The 21,074-nt window shown below is 47.1% G+C and overlaps 1 protein-coding gene and 1 non-coding gene across 3 annotated transcripts in view; both read left to right on the forward strand.

The window, feature by feature from the left end:
- Positions 1-9,218: 9,218 nt before the first annotated feature.
- Positions 9,219-21,074, forward strand: part of PHEX (phosphate regulating endopeptidase X-linked) — a 196,651-nt gene continuing 184,795 nt past the window's right edge. For both annotated transcript variants that reach the window (XM_065915712.1, XM_065915713.1), the window contains exons 1-2: positions 9,219-9,336; positions 13,331-13,399. In XM_065915712.1, the coding sequence (XP_065771784.1) occupies positions 9,219-9,336; positions 13,331-13,399 (187 nt within the window). The remainder of the gene's footprint in view (positions 9,337-13,330; positions 13,400-21,074) is intronic.
- Positions 20,625-20,731, forward strand: LOC136154865 (U6 spliceosomal RNA). Its single transcript, XR_010660571.1, has one exon. It is a non-coding gene; the product is annotated as a U6 spliceosomal RNA (small nuclear RNA).

The following is a 21,074-nucleotide window of genomic DNA, read 5'->3' on the forward strand; positions in this document are numbered from 1 at the left end:
CTCCTCGAACAAACCTGTTTGAATAGGCATAGATAGTCCTGAATAAGAATTGAAAAAAGAATAGGAAGCATCTACAGGTATATCTATGGGTGACAAAACATACAGAATACTGAGAAGCACAGCAATAATAATGCCTAACATTTCTTCAGACACTGTTTTTTTTTTTTCTTTTTTTTTCAGGCACTGTTTTAAGCACTTCATCTTAAAAAAACAACACAAAAAACCAAAAAACCCTATACGAGATAGACTATTATTATCTCCATTTGTCAGATGGCAAAATTGAGACCCTGAGAGATGAGGCACTTTCCTCCACTCTGGGTATTTCAAAGAGAGTGTATTTAATGCTGGGAATTGGTTCCAAAGGTATTGGAACCAACTGGCAGAAGGAGTGAAGAGGGGGTGATGCTACCCAGACTTCAGTAACTGCAGAAAGCTGCTGCTGCTGCTGCCACTAAGAGGGGAAGGAGCCAACCCTCAGCCTCGTGAGCCAACACTCACGCCGTGGTGGCTGCTACTAAGTGGAACTCCAGGATCCACAGTCCCACACTCCTGCTGCTGTCACCTCTGGCCCTGCTCCTGCTGGAGCCACGGGCAGAACCAGGGACAGCAAGCAAAAACCACATGAGGCTTCTACCTGCCTGCTGCCCGCCAATGGCCCATGGATGCCCCGGCTGGCAAGGGAGCTTGGAAAGTGAGCTGGCGGGCCTCACATTAAACATGCCAGAAGGTCTGAGTGGGGCCGAGAGTCAAAGCATATCCTCCATGCACAGTATTGCATGGTTTGTGGATATGGAGAGGAGAAAAGCTTATTTCATTGAATCTAAAATACAGTTGATTGAAGATGTACCACAATACTATGCACCATTAAGAAAGACAAACTCTGTCAACTTACAGCACACCACCAGTTGTAAGGTACACTCTACTTCTAGAGACATTAAAGCCCCTCTTAAAACTGATGTGATATGGTAAATGCCTGCATTCACAATATTGTTGTTTAGTTGCTCAGTCATGTCTGACTCTTTGTGACCACATGGACTAGAGCCCACCAGGCTCCTCTGTCCATGGAATTCCCCAGGCAAGAATACTGGAGTGAGCTGCCATTTCCTCCTCCAGGGAATCTTCCCAACCCAGGATCAAACCTGCATCTCCCACTTGGCAGGTGGATTTTTTACCACTGAGCCACCTGGGAAGCCTACCTTCACCTTACGTGTCACCTAATGTGGTGAATTCCTCTAGAGATGATTGTAATAGAATCTCAGTGATATGATAGGTTGCCTGTGACCTTGAGAGGAAGAGGGGTCTAGGAGGACTTCCCCGAGGAGGCAAAGTTTGAGCTGAGTCTTGGAAGATGAATTTGAGTTTCCTGAGGAAATGATTTTCCAGGCAAAAGGAGAAATCTTTTCTAAGACATAAAGGCTAGGTGAAGTTTGGCGTGTTTGGGAATTTGAAGAGGTTTAGAATGATTGGTGTGTAGGATGTAAAATGAGGAGCTGTCGGTCCAATGAGGATGGCATGGGTTCAATCACGTAGGGCCTCCACATGAAGTATTTTGACATTTTCCTAAAAGCCACTGGCAGCCACTGAAGGGTTTTAAGTATCATCAGAAGTCCACTTGAAATTTGACTCAGGACTGCAATTCAGTTGGTTCATAGCCTTGTGGCTGCAGCTGTTGTTAAATATTGAAGCCCCTCCTTACTTCGCTGTGGCTGGCTGCAGCTCTGGGCCCCCTGCAGCCTTGTCTACCCCACCCAGCTCCTGGGACCCTCGAGATCCAGCAACTAGATGTTGTGCCTGCTAAGCTGCTTACTCCCTGGTGTAGCTGCCTCGGCATCCATTTTGTTTGGCTAAGCGGCCTATGGGGGCCTTGAACTGAAACTCACCTCTCTTACGAGTGCATGTCTTAGATCAGGGGTCCCCCACCTCCAGGCCATGGTCCGGTACCTCCTGTCAGATCAGCGGTGGCATTAGATTAGAGCTAAAGTGCACAGTCAATGTAATGCACTTGAATCCTCACCAAACCATCCCCTCACCCCCAGTCTGTGGAAAAACTGTCTTCCACAAAATCCATCCTTGATGCCAGAAAGGTTGGGGATTGCTGTCCTAGAAAATAGCCCACAGCAGCCCTTGTGACTGTTTCCCCACCTCCCAGAGTCAGCCCTCTTGGGTGACTCTTAGGTAAGATCCCTGTGGAGCTGGCCGCAGTCCTCTTTTTGCTTTGAATTGTTCCGTCTGGCCTTACTCGAGAACCCCAAGCACTCCACCTGTGCCCCAGGTCCCGCCTCTTTTTGTCTGCACCCTGCCTTCACCGTCCAGTGTGGTGTGCCCCGTACTTCCTCTTGTGGTCTTTTGTTGAAAAAGGATCACCATCCGGTACCCTGTGCTCCACTTCACAATTGTTCATTTAATGAAATGGTAACAGCTTGCCACAGCGGGGGCCAGTGAGACTGGCCCCAGACCCTGGTCAGCGCCATGCCATACTGGTTGTTAGATATTCTGAATGTCATCCTTGGTTTCAGTACATAAGTTTAATGTTTAGTTTTGCTAGTTCTTGAGTTTACCTTACTACACTGTAGAGATTCAGTGGTTACTCTAAGCCACTGGTTCTCAAAATGTGGTCCTCAGACCAGCAGTAGTAGCATAACTTAGGAGCTTGTTCCCTGGAGGAGGGTACAGCAACCCACACCAGTATTCTTGACTTGTGAATCACATGGACAGAGGAGCCTGGTGGGCAATAGTCCATAGGGTCACAAAGAGTCAGACACGACTGAGGCAACTTAGCATGCATACACGCAGGAGCTTGTTAGAAATGCAAATTTCCAACCTACTGGATGAGATATCCTAGGGGTAGAGCCTAGCCCTCTAGAAGATTCTGGTGCCTTGCTTCTCTATATGCCTCTTGCCTTCAGAGACAGATCTGAACAGTTGGCTATATTTAAAGATGTTAATAGTCTAACTGAGGGATCCGGGTGGGCCTGATCAATTTGAGGATGTAGTAGGTAAGTACTAGTTGGATGAATAGTCACTATGTTTTAATAGAAGTTTTACGCAGTGGAGTGCTCTGGGGAAAAAAAATCTCATGGGTTTTGTAGGTATTATTCATGTTCTTTTCTATATTTCACGATTTTTGACATCTTCAGACCTTTTGGATGCAGTGGGGTGCCCTCTCGAAGGTTTAGCTAATAGTGAGTGACTTGCTTTATACCTTGCCTCTGAAATGCAAAGCAACCAATCCCAAGTCCATGCCCCCACCCGCCTCTTTTGATAAGGCTTGTGCAGTGTCCAGGACCGTATCCCCTGGACACTGATCACCCCAGGGCTAGGTACTGGGCAACTAGAGACCACTCTGGTCTGCTGAAATTATTCACATTCTAAACCTGTTCAGTTGCTTACCCAGGCTTGCCCATTTCCTCCTTTTTGCTCATACTTTCCCCTCTCCCCTCCTGCAGTTTGATCAATCCTGGTGCTTCCCCATGACCCTTTGTCAACTAAAAAAGATGCACAACTTGAGATTTGTGAGTTGTTTTATTTGGGGCAACATGAGGACCGCAGCCCGGGAGGCAGCATCTCAGATAGCTCTGAGAGACTGCTCCAAAGCAGCAATGGGAGAAGGTCAATATATAAGATTTTGATGATGGGGGAGTTCAATACCATTAAATATTTATTTTACAAAAGCTTTCTTGTTAGTCATGAGGATGTGATGTCACCATGAAGGGATTTAGTGCTTCTCTAGATGCAAGGATTGAGATAATAAAATCTGTTCCTAAAAACATCCAACTATCTAAAGACCTGTCCTACCAGATTCCCTGGAGCAGAGTGCCTCACTCCACCCTGAACTCCCTCAGGGGTTGTTGAAGGTCAACAGCTATAGCAGTTATAGCAGGGTTCAATCTTTAGAGGTAGATGGAGAATGTCTTTGTTGTTCAGTTGTTGGCAAAGCTCTTGTTAAGTGCCAATTTGTAGCTGACACCTTCCTCTCAAAAACTGTAATACTCTTCTTCTTTTGAAGCCTGTCTCTGTGTCTGTCATTTTGTCATGCCTATTTAGAATGAATCCTGGGTACCTCTCAAAACAGGAGCCACATAGATATGAGTTCCAACTGGGCCCTGTCGTTTACCCACCAAGGTGACCTTGGGAATATTACTTATCCTCTGCCAGCTTCAGTGTCCTTTTCTGTAAAACCTGGGGAAAGATTCCTATATCCTGGAACTGCTGGAAGGACCAATGATAATATGCATAAAGTGGGGGCATCCTGAAGAAATAGAAGATGTGTGGCCCAGGAGGTGAGAAAGTGAAAGTGAAGTCGCTCAGTCATGTCCCACTCTTTGGGATCCCATGGACTGCAGCCTCCCAGGTTCCTCCATCCATGGGATTTTCCAGGCAAGAGTACTGGAGTGGGTTGCCATTTCCTTCTCCAGGGTAATCTTCCCAACTCAGGGATTGAATCTGGGTCTCTTGCATTGCAGGTGGACGCTTTACCCTCTAAGCCACCAGGGAAGGGAATAAAAGCTCCCTTTAGGCTCAGAAGTAAAAAAAGTACAATTCATGGCTAGATACCTTTCAAATTTATATATCTTTCCTAATGTTCAGTTGCTAGCAGCAGGAAATCAGGGGATATTTTATGTATTGTTATTTTTGTTCCCCAACTCAAAAGCTTTTTTCCCCATGTTAAATTATGGCTGCTGTTCCTATTAAGGAAATAAAACCTCATGTCTTTTAAACAAGAGAATTAGAGGAAGCATAGTTTATGGCTTTTCCTCAGCTCAAGAGTCATTTTGACATGCTACAGCTAACTGTGCTAATTACCTGAGGTAGATGAACAAATTTATCAAGTACCATGGCACAGAGTAAAGAGGCTGGAATTTGAAACCCCTCAGGCCTAAGATAAATATCTGCTATGTGACCTTGGCAAATTACTTACTAGCTCCAAACTTCAGTTTCCTCATCTGTAAAAGGAGACAGAACACCTAGCTAAGAAAGATGTTGTAAAAGATCAGATATAATATAAGTAGAGTCTCATTAGTGGAAGGCCTGGATCTTGAACCCTCCGTAATCTGATGGACCTGCCAACAAATAACAGAGCCCTGACACAGCTCCCAGCTTCGAGTTTTGTGTTTAGTTTCTCTCTCCCTCTTTTCCCTTCACTCACTCCCTCCTGCTTCCAGGGAATGGATGAGTACATTTTTCAGAATTTGAATCATTTCCTTCCCTCTCACTGAAATTGTGGCCCACATGGGATTTTACTGCCAGAAACAGAAGACCCTGAACATCCAAGTGATGACCAGATGCACTCATGTCTAGCATAAAGACTTGCCTCCAGTTGTCTTCAGGCCACTGGGATTGGGCTGAGATTGCCAGATTCATGTCTCTGGATAGTCTCACCTGTGAGTTCTGCAGGCAGAGATGTGAATGCCCAGGCAAGTCCCCTCTTGGGGTGGGGTTTGGCCTATTTGAAAGCCTTCCTTTTTTGCCTAAGCTGTCCAGTCTTGCAGGTCCTCCTTCTGGAAGTCTTCCCAACAAATCTACTGCTCAGGGAGTTCTATCTCTCTAGATACTTGCTGGTCTGTAGTGTTCTGTAATTAAGTTGCCATGCATTTTGCGTATTTTCCTGCCCAAGCTCAGTTTCCCAGTCTGGAATCTCTGGCGTACCTTCTTTGTCTTCCCTCACAGGCCTTGCAGAGGGCCAGGCACCTGAGAAATGCTCAAGAAACTTCTGTTGATTCATTAATTGATTCCGGTTAAGGTTCCTGATAGTCTTGGAGCTTCTTCTTCTTTTTAAAAATATTTATTTGGCTACACCAGATCTTAGTTGTGTCATGCTGGATCTAGTTCCCTGACCAGCGTTTGAACATGGACCCCTGCATTGGGAGTGTAGTCTTAGCCACTGGACCACCAGGGAAGTCACTTGGAGCTTCTTAACTGAAACAACTGGGTTGGTACAGACCCAACTATTAATAGACTCATTTGCACACTGACTTTTTGCTTTACTAATTTTTACAGCTATTGAGAAATTATAAATTTTTTTTGACAAAGCCCACTTATTTTAATAGCAGAATACTGACTTTTCACCTCAAAACACACTAAACAATATGCTGCAACTTCAATATTACAATTTCAGGCACAGACACACTGGCCAATTTCCTTGACACAACAGCTTGTATTTACAGAATATCAAGTAGAACGATTTTCAGGAGTGGGTCAAGTGTGGTCAGTGACAATTTTGCTTTGTTTATGTGTGCCATGTAGGTGAGGTGAAGAGGCAGCAGTTAGTTCAGGGATTGGTAAACTTTAGAGGGTCAGAGTATTCTAAGCCTCACATACCATCTGTGTCACAAAAGTACTCAACTTTGACCTCACTGCATGAAAGCAATCGTAGATGATACCTTGACAAATGGGCATGCCCTTGTTCCAATAAAACTTTATTTACAAAAACAGGCAGTGGGCCTTGTGCCCTAGTTTGCAGATTCCTGCTTTTGTGTCCTGTGAGTACACCGTGCTTTGAATTTATTTTGCTCTAAAGGTTTTTTTCTGTACTACAACTTTAAGTGCAAAATAATCATCTCTGAAAAGGTTGAAAAATTAGTGCAGACAATGGCACAGAATGAAGAATGCACCTGATGATGAATGATTAACCTTTCTGCTACCAATCCCCACCTACTCTCGTCTTCCTTTAGTCCTTTGGTGGGTAAAATAAACCTTCATTACATTGTATGAACTATTTATTTTCGACATTTTGAACAGACCTATTTCATTGTTCAATTAATACATTTTTCTATCTGTATTTGCATATCTTCATTTGGGATGGAATGTGCCATAATTTTCCTGTTACAAGTAATGGAGCTAATTTTGGGTTTAAAGGCTTTTCACTGTGCAGTCAAGTGTTCAGGAATGAATCCATGTGGTTATGTGATGGACAGGTGTGCTTCAGACTAAGTCCCAATCACCCTCATCTTTGGGGAAACTACCAGTCCAAGGTTTCCAGTTGTCAACTCACAATCACCAGCCTGGACCTGGAAAGGCGTGAGGAGATTGGAAGGAAGGAGAAAGGGAAGGCGTGGTCCTGGTGTCATGCTTCTGGGTCTGTCCTCTTCCCTGTGCATAGGAGATGGTAGTGATCCCCTTGCTATCTTTCCACTTCCAGCTTTTCCTGTGTCACCAGAGGCCAGTCCTTGGACCTCAGCATTCTTGGGGGCAAAACAGAGAGAAAAATACCTTTGCTAGCAAGTATAAAGGTTTGTTGTTAATGTTTTGTCACTCAGTCATGTCCAACTCTTTTGCAGCCCTGTGGACTGTAGCCCACCAGGCTCCTCCGTCCATGTGATTCTGCAGGCAAGAATACTAGAATGGGTTGCCATTTCCTTCTCTAGGGGATGTTCCCAACCCAGGGATCGAACCCAGGTCTCCTGCATTGGCAGGTGGATTCTTTATTGCTGAGTCACCAGGGAAGCCCCATATATAGGTTTACCATGGGGATAAAATGTGATATGAAACTACTATACCCATGTGAAGTATTATTACCATCTGAGCATCTAGAAGGAATCAGGAGGTTGAAAGACACTAGTGTCTGGGGTTCCTGAAGCTGTTTTTTAAGAGTAAGTGGCTGGAGCTGACTGGTATAATTTTCATTGCTTGTATTTCTCCCTTCACTGTTGCAGGTCACAGACTGTGGCTGATGGGGCTGCAGCACTGAATTTGACAGATATGATCCCTGACCTCATTCATGAAGCTTGCAGTCTAAGAAGCATTATGGAGTCAAGTCCCAAAACTCTTGGGAGGATCCTATCCTAGAAGTCAAAGGCCTGCTAGGATGTGTTATTGGAACAATAACACCAAAATAAACCAGCAGTTGATGAGCACATAGTGTCCACAACATACCATGATGTCATAATTTGGATAAAAGCTTGTGTTTTTCTGGCTTGGGCGGGGGGGCAATGCAATGAGCAGAAAGTAAGGCAACAGGTGTTACAGGACTGTCTGCAGAGCTTTCGTATGAACCCCTAAGGCAGTGGGCAGAAGTTTTGTATAAGAAAAGCATTCTCCTGGTTTCCAGATGTAACTGAATTAAGTGCCACTCCCAACTGTTGTATGACCTCCAGCAAAACTTAATCAGGTGTTATAATAACATTGAAATATCAGTTGTCCTGCCCCGTGAAGAAAGCAGATTTTTATCACTTAAATTGTTAGTATAATCCAAGAAATCAAAGAACCAGTTATTAATCAGTCTTTCCAGGCAAATCAATAACCTCTGAGTTCATCCTGGGGAACCTGCTGAGACGGGGGCTTGATGAAAACACAAGAACGTACTAACCGGTGGTGGGGCTGGAGGGCAAAATGCATGGGTGTACTTTTCATCAAAACACACAAGGAAAAACCCTCTTGTCATATCTTGTGTGCTTGCTAACAAGCTTAATTTGAACACTTATTCACCTTTTTACAATTCTTAGCACCACAGAAAGGAAGTGCTTCTCCTTCTTCCTTAAAAACAAGTTCCAGTCCAAACCATCAGCCTCTGTAGGTTGTCTTAATTGCTACTTTGCACCGCACTGGGCTATGACTCTGATTTTTGGCACATGCTGTCATACACAAAGTTCCGAAAATAAAGTGCTCCAGGATATCCCCGGAACTCTTAGAAGGCTTTAAAAGGGGACTTGCACGCTGCAAGAATATCTTTGATGAAGACAATTCAGGCGAGCAGAATGCTTATGGCAAAAGAATTATATGATTCTTTGAGATCTTGAAGTGGGTCCGAAGAATCCTTGCCACCTAACTTATCATGGTTTGGGGGAGTTTGACGAGAATCCAGTTTTGATAAAGACAATTGTGTTTTCTTCCCCAAGTGACTATACATTTAAATAGCTAAAACATCTGTTCAGCAACATAGTAAAACATGTACACTCGGAACGCCTGAGAGAAGAGCCTGCCAAACGGTCGGTTGAGAGGGACTTTGCTGGGGGAGAGCACCAAGATAAAGCAACCACTGTTTGTTTTGTCTGGTCAGGGGGAAAGGCAAGGCAACCAATATTTTGGGTTTCATTTCATTTGTGAAGAATTATTTGAGAAAGGGTGGCGAGAGGACATTTCCTGACGGGATTTTTTTTTTAACCTGTCCATTAGTAGAAGAGCATGAGAACCTTGGATGTCAACGCCTAACAGACTCTTGAGACCAGCCACCAAACCACAAAAAGCGACTTTCTTCTTGACTGGCCTCTCTGTCTCTCCCGATGGAGGCAGAAACAGGGAGCAGCATGGAGATCGGAAAGACAGCCAACAGAGGCACTCGAATCGCCCTGGTCGTGTTCATTGGTGGCACCCTGGTGCTGGGCATAGTCCTCTTTCTAGGTAAGTGGGGCGCTGGAGGCCAGCGAACTGGGTGAGTGTGCAGTGGTTTCCTTGTGCTTAATTCTGGCAAACCTTGTCAGGATGCAGGTGGAAAGCTGTTTGCTGGTGTTAGTAGGTGGTGCGTCCTTAGCTTCTATTAAATATGCAAATGAAAGGAAGCTTTTTCTTTAGGAAGGTAAATAAATATGAATGCCCAACTACCAAACACATAATCCAAAATGTGAAGTAGGTATAAAGTAGTTTCGAGTGGCTGGAGGACTTGGTTGCCTCAGGCAAACATTTTATTATGCATTTACATTTAGCAAAATGAGTGTTGACGAATTCATAGTCAGATACTTTCATTTATTTTGTGAGGAAAGACTTTACATTGTGATCAAACCATGCTGGAATTTCTTTCCATTTGATTTTTGTCAATGTTTGCCTGAATGACTCATGAAATTTAACTCACAAAATACAAATCAGTCCTTAAAAATGCACCTTTAGTGGCATTCTTCAATTCCATTCCAATCTAGTAATTCTGGTGGAATAAAATTTTAACTCTTTCTATTAGATTTAAAAGTTAATATGAAGGAAAACAGAGGTTTTCCTCCCAAGATTTGAAAGGTATTGTGATTCATTGATTTTAATGACTGTTGGTGAGAATGATGTTCCCAGAGAGTATATATGATGATAAAAACATATTCTTATGAGAAAGAATGAAATATCTTAGAAAGGGGAGAGCGATGTTCTAAGATTTTAGGCATTCTGAATCTTTGACTGTTCTCCTTTGTATTTTTCTCCTGCGGCCTATACTATTTCATTAGCTTGAAAATTAGGTAGGTCCAAGCCCTTTCCTGAGGAGAGCCTAGGTGCTGTTTGAAATGTAGCAAGCCTGGAAACAGACCTTGGCATATGCAGGATGCAGGCGGCCATGTTTATCTTGGCAAGGGAAAGCCAGTAATTAAACATTAAAAAGTTAGGGTTGTGTGGTTGAAAACTGATAAAATGAGCAAACCATCTTTCCATGTTTTCTGTGGCTGAAGATTTAGGAAATTAGATGGGTTTATTGCTGAATCTCCTATTCCTGCAACTGAACTTGAGGCTTTTGAAAACTGTTGTGAGATTTCTTGGCACTTTGGGTTTAGGCAAGTGTCCTATCCTGAAATTCACAACTGGGGGAAAAATGATAATGTCAAGGACTATGCACTATGTCAGAAGTGACTACAAAGTTAGGCTCTCGGTGTTTTGCAAACACTCTCAAACTTAAAAATCCAAGTGATTATTGTTTATGTAAAGATATGTGCTCTTTTTTAATGATGTTACTGCTGCTTGAAGCCTCTTTGAAATTCCTCCCACTCTTATGGGAGTTCTGAGGCTGTAGCATATTATTAGAATATTCTTGATGGCAGCATTTTTTTTGCCACACCATTCAGGTTGTGAACTCAGGCCCTCTACCGTGTGGAGTCCTAACCATTAGAATTAGGGGATTCCAAATCTTTGTTCTTTAGGAGAAGATGATCCTTTGGGATCAGCTCTAAAGTTTTTCAAGCACAGTAAAATTCATCAAGTCAGCTGATGCTATTATGGGTAAGGAGGCCTACATAAATAGAAAAAAATAACTTTCCGATGTGTCTGATAACTTGGCTCTCTCTCACTTAGAATCTTTAAGAGAAGGTGTAATGATGTTAGAGAATAATTCTCCCTCAGCCTTCGCTACTCCTAAGTGTGGTCTGTGGACCAGCAGCATCTGCATCACTTGGGAGCCTGAGCCCCACCCAAGACCTACTGATTCAGAATCTGCATTTTTCACAAGATCCCCAGGTGATTCATTTGCAAATTGAAGTTTGAGAAGTATTGCTTCAGGTGGCCATGTCCATTTGGATGTATACATTCAGAGACATTTGCTTTTAAATAGTTGTGCGCTCTCAAATTAAAAAAGAAATGGTATTTTTGTCAAATGATATTTTTTCTTGTGGTGAGAACTTTTAAGATGTACTCTCTTATCAACTTCCAGATATATAATACAGTGTTACTAACTATGGTCACCAGGTTGTATGTTACATCCACATGACCTATTTATTTTATAACTGGAAGTTTGTATCTTGAAAGGAATAAATTTTTAACAATTATCTTTTTTCTAAAATAAAATAAGGTTAGTATCAAGAAGGTATTGTCCAGAATGATAAAATATTATTATTTGCAATAAGCTTTCTTTTTCCACATTAAAAAAAAGACATGCTCATTAAAGAACATTTGGTAAACATATAGTAATAGACTGAAGGGAAAATTTATGGTTCAATCACCAAGGCATATTGAAATGTTTCATGCTAATTGTTACGCTCCACATACATATTTTTGCTTTTTTTGCTTTCTAAAGAAATCAAAATATAACTTTAAGATACTTCTTTTCTTAAAAATAGGCCTGAGATGTTTGTTTCATAGGCAGTTTTCTTGAATGTTTAATGTAACACAGGTAAAAAGACTGGAGGATGGCAGCAGAGAAAAGAACAAAGAAAAAGCAGGCTCCTCTTGGAATGTGGGTTAATAAATAATACAAATCGCCACACTGGCAAGTGATGTGCAGAAACATAAGGATACTGTTTCTCTGCTGAGGATGCCATGAAAGGCCTTGGCCTCCGTTCACCCTCTACCTTCAATCTCCCCACGGCCACATCTCCAAATGATTCCTTATTTCTGCTCACAGAGTACAGCAATAATGAATTCCCCACAATTTCCTTGGCTACCACAAATGTTTTCAAAGTCTAAACTCATATCTGCTAACGTCTAGGTGCTACCTGAAGTTTACGAACAGGGCACCCATACATTTGCAGAAAGTTGCCAGCCAGGCAGGGAAATGAAGCCATTGGTGAAAAGCTACTTAGGTCTTGTAGGGTTTCTGTTTGGTTTGGTTTCGGTGGAAGTAGTTGGCAGCTTGGTCCCCCAAGCTGTGTCTGTGTGGTAGCTGGGCTGGGCCTGGTGGGAGGTGGGTGTGAGTACAGGACAGGCAGATAATGATTCTTTTGACAGAAAAAAAATCAGTTACTTTTCCTCCTTTTATGGGCTGTATCTGTATGAATGGTTTAGATAAGATGCAGGACTTTAAGTGCCACATATGCTAGCTTTCTCCTTCCACTCTGGATTTAGTCCAAATGACACAGTCTATAACTTTCAATTTTCTCATCACTAAAATGAGAATGCAGTTGTAAACAGAAAGTGAAATAATTAGACTTAAACCACAGATAATCGGAGATAAAAGACTTTAGGGATTATTTAACCAAATGGTTCTCAAACTTGAGTATGCATCAGAATAACATGGAGGGCTTGTTAAAATGCAAATGGGACTTCCCTGGTGGACCAGAGGTTAAGAGTCTGCCTGCCAATGCAGGGGACATGGGTTTGATCCCTGGTCCAGAAAGATCCCACATGCTGTGAGGCAACTAAGTCCCTGTGCCACAACTATTGAAGCCCACGAGCTCTGCAACAAGAGAAGCCACTGCAATGAGAAGACCATGCACCACAACTAGAGTAGCCCCCACTCACCGCAACTCTCTAGAGAAAGCCCATGCAAAGCAGTGAAGACCTGGTCAAGCCATAAACAAATAAATAAATTAAAATTAAATAAATAAAATGAGGATGGTTGGGCCCCCACCCCAGAGTTTGTGAGTCTGAAGGTCAGGGTAGGACTTGGTCATCTGCATTTCTCATTAGCTTCCAGGTGATGTTGCTGTGCTGCCTTTGCCCCTGGGCCCCCACTCTAAGAAGTGCTGGTCTAGTTGTGCCTATTTGTCTTCAAGTTCAAGCAAACCAAGTTTGGAGCAACCAAGAGTCTCACCAAGGTTGCTTAGCTAGTGACCAGATTCTGGTTCTGTGACACTGAGCCAAGTGGATTTTTGAATGTGGTGTCAATACAGGGAAGGATGAATAGATATCAAACGTCTCACAAGTGTGCCTGACAGTGGGTTACCTGTTGGTGGTCTGCTGCAAGCCAGTCATTTATTTTGGTCTGTTTTTTCAGTGAGTCAAGGTTTCTTAAGTCTCCATGCTAAACCAGAGTACTGCCTGAAGCCAGAATGCATCGAAGCTGGTAAGTCAGTTTTCCACCCTGTGTTAAGTTATATTTATGGTACCTTGGGGAGTGGAAGAGAAAACAGGTGGTATTTTTAGTATTTTGCTTGTTTGAGGTTTACCAAGTATGAAATGCAATTCTGATGAAATTTTAACTTTACTTTCAAGTCTTGGTGTGAAGTTGTGGAACATAGGTTTCCTGTTCTTTTTTTTTTTTCCTTGTAATAAAACAGCTATGCAGTATTCCAAGTCATTATAAGGAAATCAGAAAGGGGTGTGGAAGGCTGAATGGTCTTTCTTAAAACCTGAAGACAGAGGCCATCGACATTCCTATCACCTTAGCTGGATGTGTGCTGTAAAAAAAATACAGAGAATCAAGGAAATACTTAGATTTTTGGCGGTGGCATTGATTAAAGTGGAAAAGACATAGGTAAAAGGGTTTTTGAATTCTGAGGCTTTATACAAAGATACTAGGTTAGATAGTTGTCTTATTAGAGTTCTTTTTAAAAACTTTTAAAGTTGAAGTATAGTTGAATTGCAATGTGTTAACTACTGCTGTACAGCAATCTCAGTTATATTACATATACACACTATATATAGTATATATTTATACTACATTATATACACACACACACACACACACTATATATAAACATTCTTTTCCATCATAGTTTATCACAGGCTTCCCTGGTGGTTCAACTGGAAAAGAATCCTCCTGTAATGCAGGAGACCACCTGCAATGCAGGAGACCTGAGTTGGATCCTTGGGTTGGTAAGATCCCCCAGAGAAGGAAATGGCAAGCACTCTAGCATCCTTACCTAGGAAATCCCAGGGACAGAGGAGCCTGGCAGGTTACAGCCCATGGGGTCAAAGAGTCGGACACGATTTAGCAACTAAACCACCACCATCACTGAATTTAGTTCCCTGTGCTATACAGTAGGACCCTATTAACCCTCCTATATGTAAAATAGTTTACATCTGCTAATCCCACACTCCTTGACAACCACCAGTCTATGCTATTTTTGTGTGTGGGGGGGTCTCATTCTTAAATTACACACACACACACACACACACACACACACACTTTTAACCAGGCAATATGTTCAGTGACTTACATGTGTCATCTCATAAAATCTTCATAAGAACTCATGAAGTTGGTACTATCACGTGGCCCAACTGCAGATGAGGAAATGTAGGCTTCCAAAAGCTAAATAGCTTGCTAAGGGTCACAACCTGAGTCAGCGGCAGGGCTGGGCTTCAAGTTCATGTCTGGCTTCTGCCCATCTGTGCCCGTGCACCAGAGGCCATGCCAGGTAACTTTCTTGGATCCTAGTCCTGTCTTGCTCTATTTTTTCATAACATTAGACCTACTGGAGTCTAGTGACTAGACAACTGTTGCAGCTTTTTGATCTTGTCCCAGAAAGCGTGAAAAAGAAGTGCAAATTCCTAGGTCCTTTCTTGTTCCCAGCAGAACAGATGACCCAGGGTTTTCTCCAGTGGAGCGAGGGTGACCTGGAGTAGGGTGAAGGACCAGGTAGGATTATCAGAGGACAACTTCTAGACCCGAAGTCCCTTTGTGCTTTGGCTATGGAACGGTTCTCACAGATGTGTGAAATTTACATTTTTGAACTCAAACTTTTGAGTTTACTTGAGTTTTTGTATTGAGAACGACTTATTTCATGAGTTTTGTCTCTACTACGAACCACAATAATGAAAAAGTAAAGCCTGAAGAATGACACTGATCCTGTCGCTTCCTGCCAGCTTGTTTCCCTTGCTAGCTGTTTTTAGTGAAAGCCTTGCTGTGTGCGCGTGAGTGCCTGCCTCGGCGGCGCGTGCGTGACGTGCCTGCCTCGGCGCCGCGTTCGTCGCGTGCGTGCCTGCCTCGGCGGCGCGTGCGTGACGTGCCTGCCTCGGCGCCGCGTGCGTGACGTGCCTGCCTCGGCGCCGGGTTCGTCTCGTGCGTGCCTGCCTCGGCGCCGCGTGCATGATGTGCCTGCCTCGGCGCCGCGTTCGTCGCGTGCGTGCCTGCCTCGGCGCCGCGTGCGTGACGTGCCTGCCTCGGCGCCGCGTGCGTGACGTGCCTGCCTCGGCGCCGCGTTCGTCGCGTGCGTGCCTGCCTCGGCGCCGCGTGCGTGACGTGCCTGCCTCGGCGCCGCGTTCGTCGCGTGCGTGCCTGCCTCGGCGCCGCGTGCGTGATGTGCCTGCCTCGGCGCCGCGTTCGTCGCGTGCGTGCCTGCCTCGGCGCCTCGTGCGTGACGTGTCTGCCTCGGCGCCGCGTGCGTGACGTGCCTGCCTCGGCGCTGCGTTCGTCGCGTGCGTGCCTGCCTCGGCGCCGCGTGCGTGACGTGCCTGCCTCGGCGCCACGTGCGTGACGTGCTTGCCTCGGCGCTGTGTTCGTCGCGTGTGTGTCTGCCTCGGCGCCGCGTGCGTGACGTGCCTGCCTCGGCGCCGCGTTCGTCTCGTGCGTGCCTGCCTCGGCGCCGCGTGCGTGACGTGCCTGCCTCGGCGCGCGTGCGTGACGTGCCTGCCTCGGCGCCGCGTTCGTCGCGTGAGTGCCTGCCTCGGCGGCGCGTGCGTGACGTGCCTGCCTCGGCGCCGGGTTCGTCTCGTGCGTGCCTGCCTCGGCGCCGCGTGCATGATGTGCCTGCCTCGGCGCCGCGTTCGTCGCGTGCGTGCCTGCCTCGGCGCCGCGTGCGTGACGTGCCTGCCTCGGCGCCGCGTTCGTCGCGTGCGTGCCTGCCTCGGCGCCGCGTTCGTCGCGTGCATGCCTGCCTCGGCGCCGCGTTCGTCGCGTGCGTGCCTGCCTCGGCGCCGCGTGCGTGACGTGCCTGCCTCGGCGCCTCGTGCGTGACGTGCCTGCCTCGGCGCCACGTTCGTCGCCGCGTGCGTGACGTGCCTGCCTCGGCGCCGCGTTCGTCGCGTGCGTGCCTGCCTCGGCGCCGCGTTCGTCGCGTGCGTGCCTGCCTCGGCGCCGCGTGCGTGACGTGCCTGCCTCGGCGCCTCGTGCGTGACGTGCCTGCCTCGGCGCCACGTTCGTCGCCGCGTGCGTGACGTGCCTGCCTCGGCGCCGCGTTCGTCGCGTGCGTGCCTGCCTCGGCGGCGCGTGCGTGACGTGCCTGCCTCGGCGCCGGGTTCGTCTCGTGCGTGCCTGCCTCGGCGCCGCGTGCATGATGTGCCTGCCTCGGCGCCGCGTTCGTCGCGTGCGTGCCTGCCTCGGCGCCGCGTGCGTGACGTGCCTGCCTCGGCGCCGCGTTCGTCGCGTGCGTGCCTGCCTCGGCGCCGCGTTCGTCGCGTGCATGCCTGCCTCGGCGCCGCGTTCGTCACGTGCGTGCCTGCCTCGGCGCCGCGTGCGTGACGTGCCTGCCTCGGCGCCTCGTGCGTGACGTGCCTGCCTCGGCGCCACGTTCGTCGCCGCGTGCGTGACGTGCCTGCCTCGGCGCCGCGTTCGTCGCGTGCATGCCTGCCTCGGCGCCGCGTTCGTCGCGTGCGTGCCTGCCTCGGCGCCGCGTGCGTGACGTGCCTGCCTCGGCGCCTCGTGCGTGACGTGCCTGCCTCGGCGCCACGTTCGTCGCCGCGTGCGTGACGTGCCTGCCTCGGCGCCGCGTTCGTCGCGTGCGTGCCTGCCTCGGCGCCTCGTGCGTGACGTGTCTGCCTCGGCGCCGCGTTCGTTGCGTGCGTGCCTCGGCGCCTCGTGAGTGACGTGCCTGCCTCGGCGCCGCGTTCGTCGTGTGCGTGCGTGCCTGCCTCGGCGCCGCGTGCGTGACGTGCCTGCCTCGGCGCCGTGTTCGTCGCGTGCGTGCCTGCCTCGGCGCCGCGTGCGTGACGTGTGTGTCTCGGCGCCGCGTTCGTCGCGTGCGTGCCTGCCTCGGCGCCTCGTGCGTGACGTGCCTGCCTCGGCGCCGCGTTCGTCTCGTGCGTGCCTGCCTCGGCGCCGCATGCGTGACGTGCCTGCCTCGGCGCCGCGATCGTCGCGTGCGTGCCTGCCTCGGCGCCTCGTGCGTGACGTGCCTGCCTCGGCGCCGCGTTCGTCTCGTGCATGCCTGCCTCGGCGCCGCATGCGTGACGTGCCTGCCTCGGCGCCGCGTTCGTCGCGTGCGTGTCTGCCTCGGCGCCGCGTGCGTGATGTGACTGCCTCGGCGCCATGTTCGTCGCGTGCGTGTCTGCCTCGGCGCCTCGTGCGTGACGTGCCTGCCTCGGCGCCGCGTTCGTCGCGTGCGTGCCTGCCTCGGCGCCGCGTGAGTGACGTGCCTGCCTCGGCGCCGCGTTCGTCTCGTGCGTGCCTGCCTCGGCGCCTCGTGAGTGACGTGCCTGCCTGCCTCGGGGCTACATGCGTCACATGCGTGCGTGTCTCTGAACCACGTGCATCATGTGTGTGCCTGCCTCGGTGCCACGTGCTTCCCGTGCATGCCTGCCTCGGTGCCGCATGCATCATGTGCGTGTCTTTGCACCACGTGCGTTGCGTGCGTGCCTGCCTCAGTGCTGCGTGCACATCGCGTGCGTGTGTGTATGCCTTGACGCTGCGTGCACGCGTGCCTCAGTGCCACATGCGTGTCTGCATGCCTCGGCGTCACGTGCCTCGGCATCACGTGCCTCGGCATCACGTGCTTGTGTGTGTCTCGGTGCCGTGTGCGTCACGTGCGTGCGTGCCTGCTTTGGCGTGGCGTGCGTCACGTGCGTGTGTGTCTCAGCGCCACGTGCGTGCGTGCCTCAGCGCCGCATATGTCATGTGCGTGTGTGCCTCAGTGCTGCGTGCGTGCGTGTCTTTTTGCCACGTGCATCACGTGCGTGCTTGCCTTGGCACCATGTGCGTTGCGTGCGTGCATGCCTTAGCTCTGCGTGTGTGCGTGCCTCGGTGCAGTGTGCATCTCGTGCATGCCTGCCTCAGCGCCAGGTGCATTGCGTGCATGCCTGCTTCGGCACAGCATGCATCGTGTGTGTGTCTGCCTTGGCGCCGCGTGCTTGTGTTGCCTGTAGGATGATGTTTGGGAGAAGGGCATTCTGGGCATTTTGCGAGCAGGTGCCATCTTGTCTGAGGTGCCTTCTTTCCTTACTGTTCCTTTTCTTCTCTTTTCTAGGCACATCCTAATCCCTCTTTCAGGGTAACAGATGGAGAAAGAATACAAAGAAGTGAGGAGACAAGGAAAGGGCTTGTTAATGACAGTGGTGGTGATGGATAAGAGCAGGGAGGCTGACTTGAGTTTGAAAGCTGATCTGGCCACATACAGGCTGTGTGAGCTGGGCTAAATACATAAACCCACCTGTGACTCAGTTTCACAATCTGTAAAATGGGGAAGAGATTTTTTTTTTCTGCACTGGGCCTTTGTTGCTTCCCATGGACTTTCTCTAGTTGTGGAGAGCAGAGGGTACTTTCTAGTTGTGGTGAGTGAACTTACTGTGGTGGCTTCTCTTGTTACAGAGCACGGGGCTTAATTGTTGTGGTCCATAGGGCTTAATTGCTTTGCAGCATGTGAGATGTTACCGATCAGGGATTGAACCCAGTTCTCCTGCATTGTCAGGCAGAGTCTTCACTACTGAGACACCAGGGAAGAGCTTTTAATTTATCATACTGGTTATGAGAATAGAAGAAAATAATGATGGTGGTAGTACTAGAAGTTGAGGTCCATGATGTCTTATCCTTTACCCCTTACTGAGAGAGCATTGTAACTCAGTTGGCAAGACTGGACCTGGCGTCAATTCTTGTGATGGCAAAACTGTATCTTAACTCATGTGAGGCTGTTTTAGGCTTTGTTCATCCCTGTTCAGAGAATGCACTCTATTCCCTGTAGAATTATTAATGTGTTTGCTTCAGGAGTGCTACTTAAGACATTGCTGGCAGTATTATATCATCTGTGGTTTATGCATTGCATTGCTTTTCTAGACTCTTGAGCTCTGAAACATCTGGCCTCAAGAGTTTAGCATGAGTGTTTGTGAAATTGTAATAGCAAATTTGTATGTATGGTTGCCAGATTTAGCTACATGCATACATTCAGGATGCCCAGTTAAATTTGAATTGCAGATATACAATGACAACTTTTTTTTGGTACAAGTATGTCCCATGAAATATTTGGTAGTACTTGCACTATGAAAGTAGTCATTTATATGAAATGCAAATTTCAGTAGGTATTCTGTACTTTATCTGGCAACTGTATTTATTTGGCAGTCTGCCTGACACTGTTCTAAGTGCTTTACACATACTCATTTAATTCTTATGAAAATCCTATGTGGTGCTTTTATTACCCCATTTTACAGATGAGGAAACTAAAATACAGAGAGGCTAAGTAACCTACCTAAGGTTGCATAGTTATTGCATGGTGTTGTTGGCATTCAAAACCAGGTGGTCTGGGTCTGGAGTATGTGATGAGGCCACACTGCCTGAGAAGGGCTTAGCATGGTTCCTGGCGCAGAGGGAAACTGCTCAGTATTAGTGATTTTATTGTTACCACCCATCATACCCCTTTTAGCTCTGGTTAAACTTTAAAAAGTCAGGCTGGTATAAGGAATAAGGCCTCCACTTCTACTACACAAACGCTAGCTGGAGACCAAATAACAATTTGTCTTGTATGTGATGACTTGAGGGAATACAAAGCCTGGCGTTTCACAGAGTTTCTTTGTCGTCGTATTTCTTTTATTAAAACAAGACTCTTTGAGTTTTATCCATGAACTGAGTAGGGGGAAAGGAGTTTTGGTGTCTTGACAATTATGGTCCCTTGCAATTTTAAGTCACAGCTCCTCTGCAGAAAGTGCAGCCCTGTGCCCAGCTGTGAACTGTGAATGATGAATTGAGAGGCTGTAGCTGGAGTTTTTCCACTTAGTGGGCTCGGTTCCAAATTCAGTGTGAGTGATGTATTCCCCACTTTCTATCAGGACTGAGGTCAGAGCTGATCTTGCAGTTTAGATACCTGCAAGAATACTGAGGAGATGGGATACATTTGAGGGTTTGGGGCTGGGGGATTTGGGAAGGTAGCCAGAAAACAGTGTGCTTATGTGAATACAAATGTGTGTGCAAGTTCCTCTGTGTGACTCTAAATATTGTGTGGAACTGAAACTTCTATGATCCATGTCCCTGAGGTGTCACACTGCAGATTCATTCTGTGACTGCAGAGCCTGATTAACCATAAATATAAACTAAAATGAAAACTTTGTGCCCTAACATATTTGCATATTGTATATTAGTGATGAAATAGTAGCAGAAACAAAAATTGTAATTGGAGACAACCTAATTAATTTTGAAAGATAAAAATATTGTGCTCGCTTTGGCAGCACATATACTAAAATTGGAATGATACAGAGAAGATTAGCATGGCCCCTGTGCAAGGATAGCACACAGATTTGTGAAGCGTTCCATATTTTTTGGATCAGTTCTAATGAGGTGGATGAAATTGGAGCCTATTATACAGAGTGAAGTAAGTCAGAAAGAAAAACACCAATACAGTATACTAACACATATATATGGAATTTAGAAAGATGGTAATGATGACCCTTTATGTGAGACAGCAAAAGAGACACAGATGTAAAGAACAGACTTTTGGACTCTGGGAGAAGGCAAGGGTAGGATGATTTGAAAGAATAGCATTGAAATGCGTATATTACCATATGTGAAATAGATCGCCAGTTCAGGTTCGATGCATGAGACCTGGTGCACTGGGATGACCCTGAGGGGTGGGATGGGGAAGGAAGTGGGAGGGGGATTCAGG

Source organism: Muntiacus reevesi, chromosome X (genome assembly GCF_963930625.1).
Source record: "Muntiacus reevesi chromosome X, mMunRee1.1, whole genome shotgun sequence".
Classification (NCBI taxonomy): domain Eukaryota; kingdom Metazoa; phylum Chordata; class Mammalia; order Artiodactyla; family Cervidae; genus Muntiacus; species Muntiacus reevesi.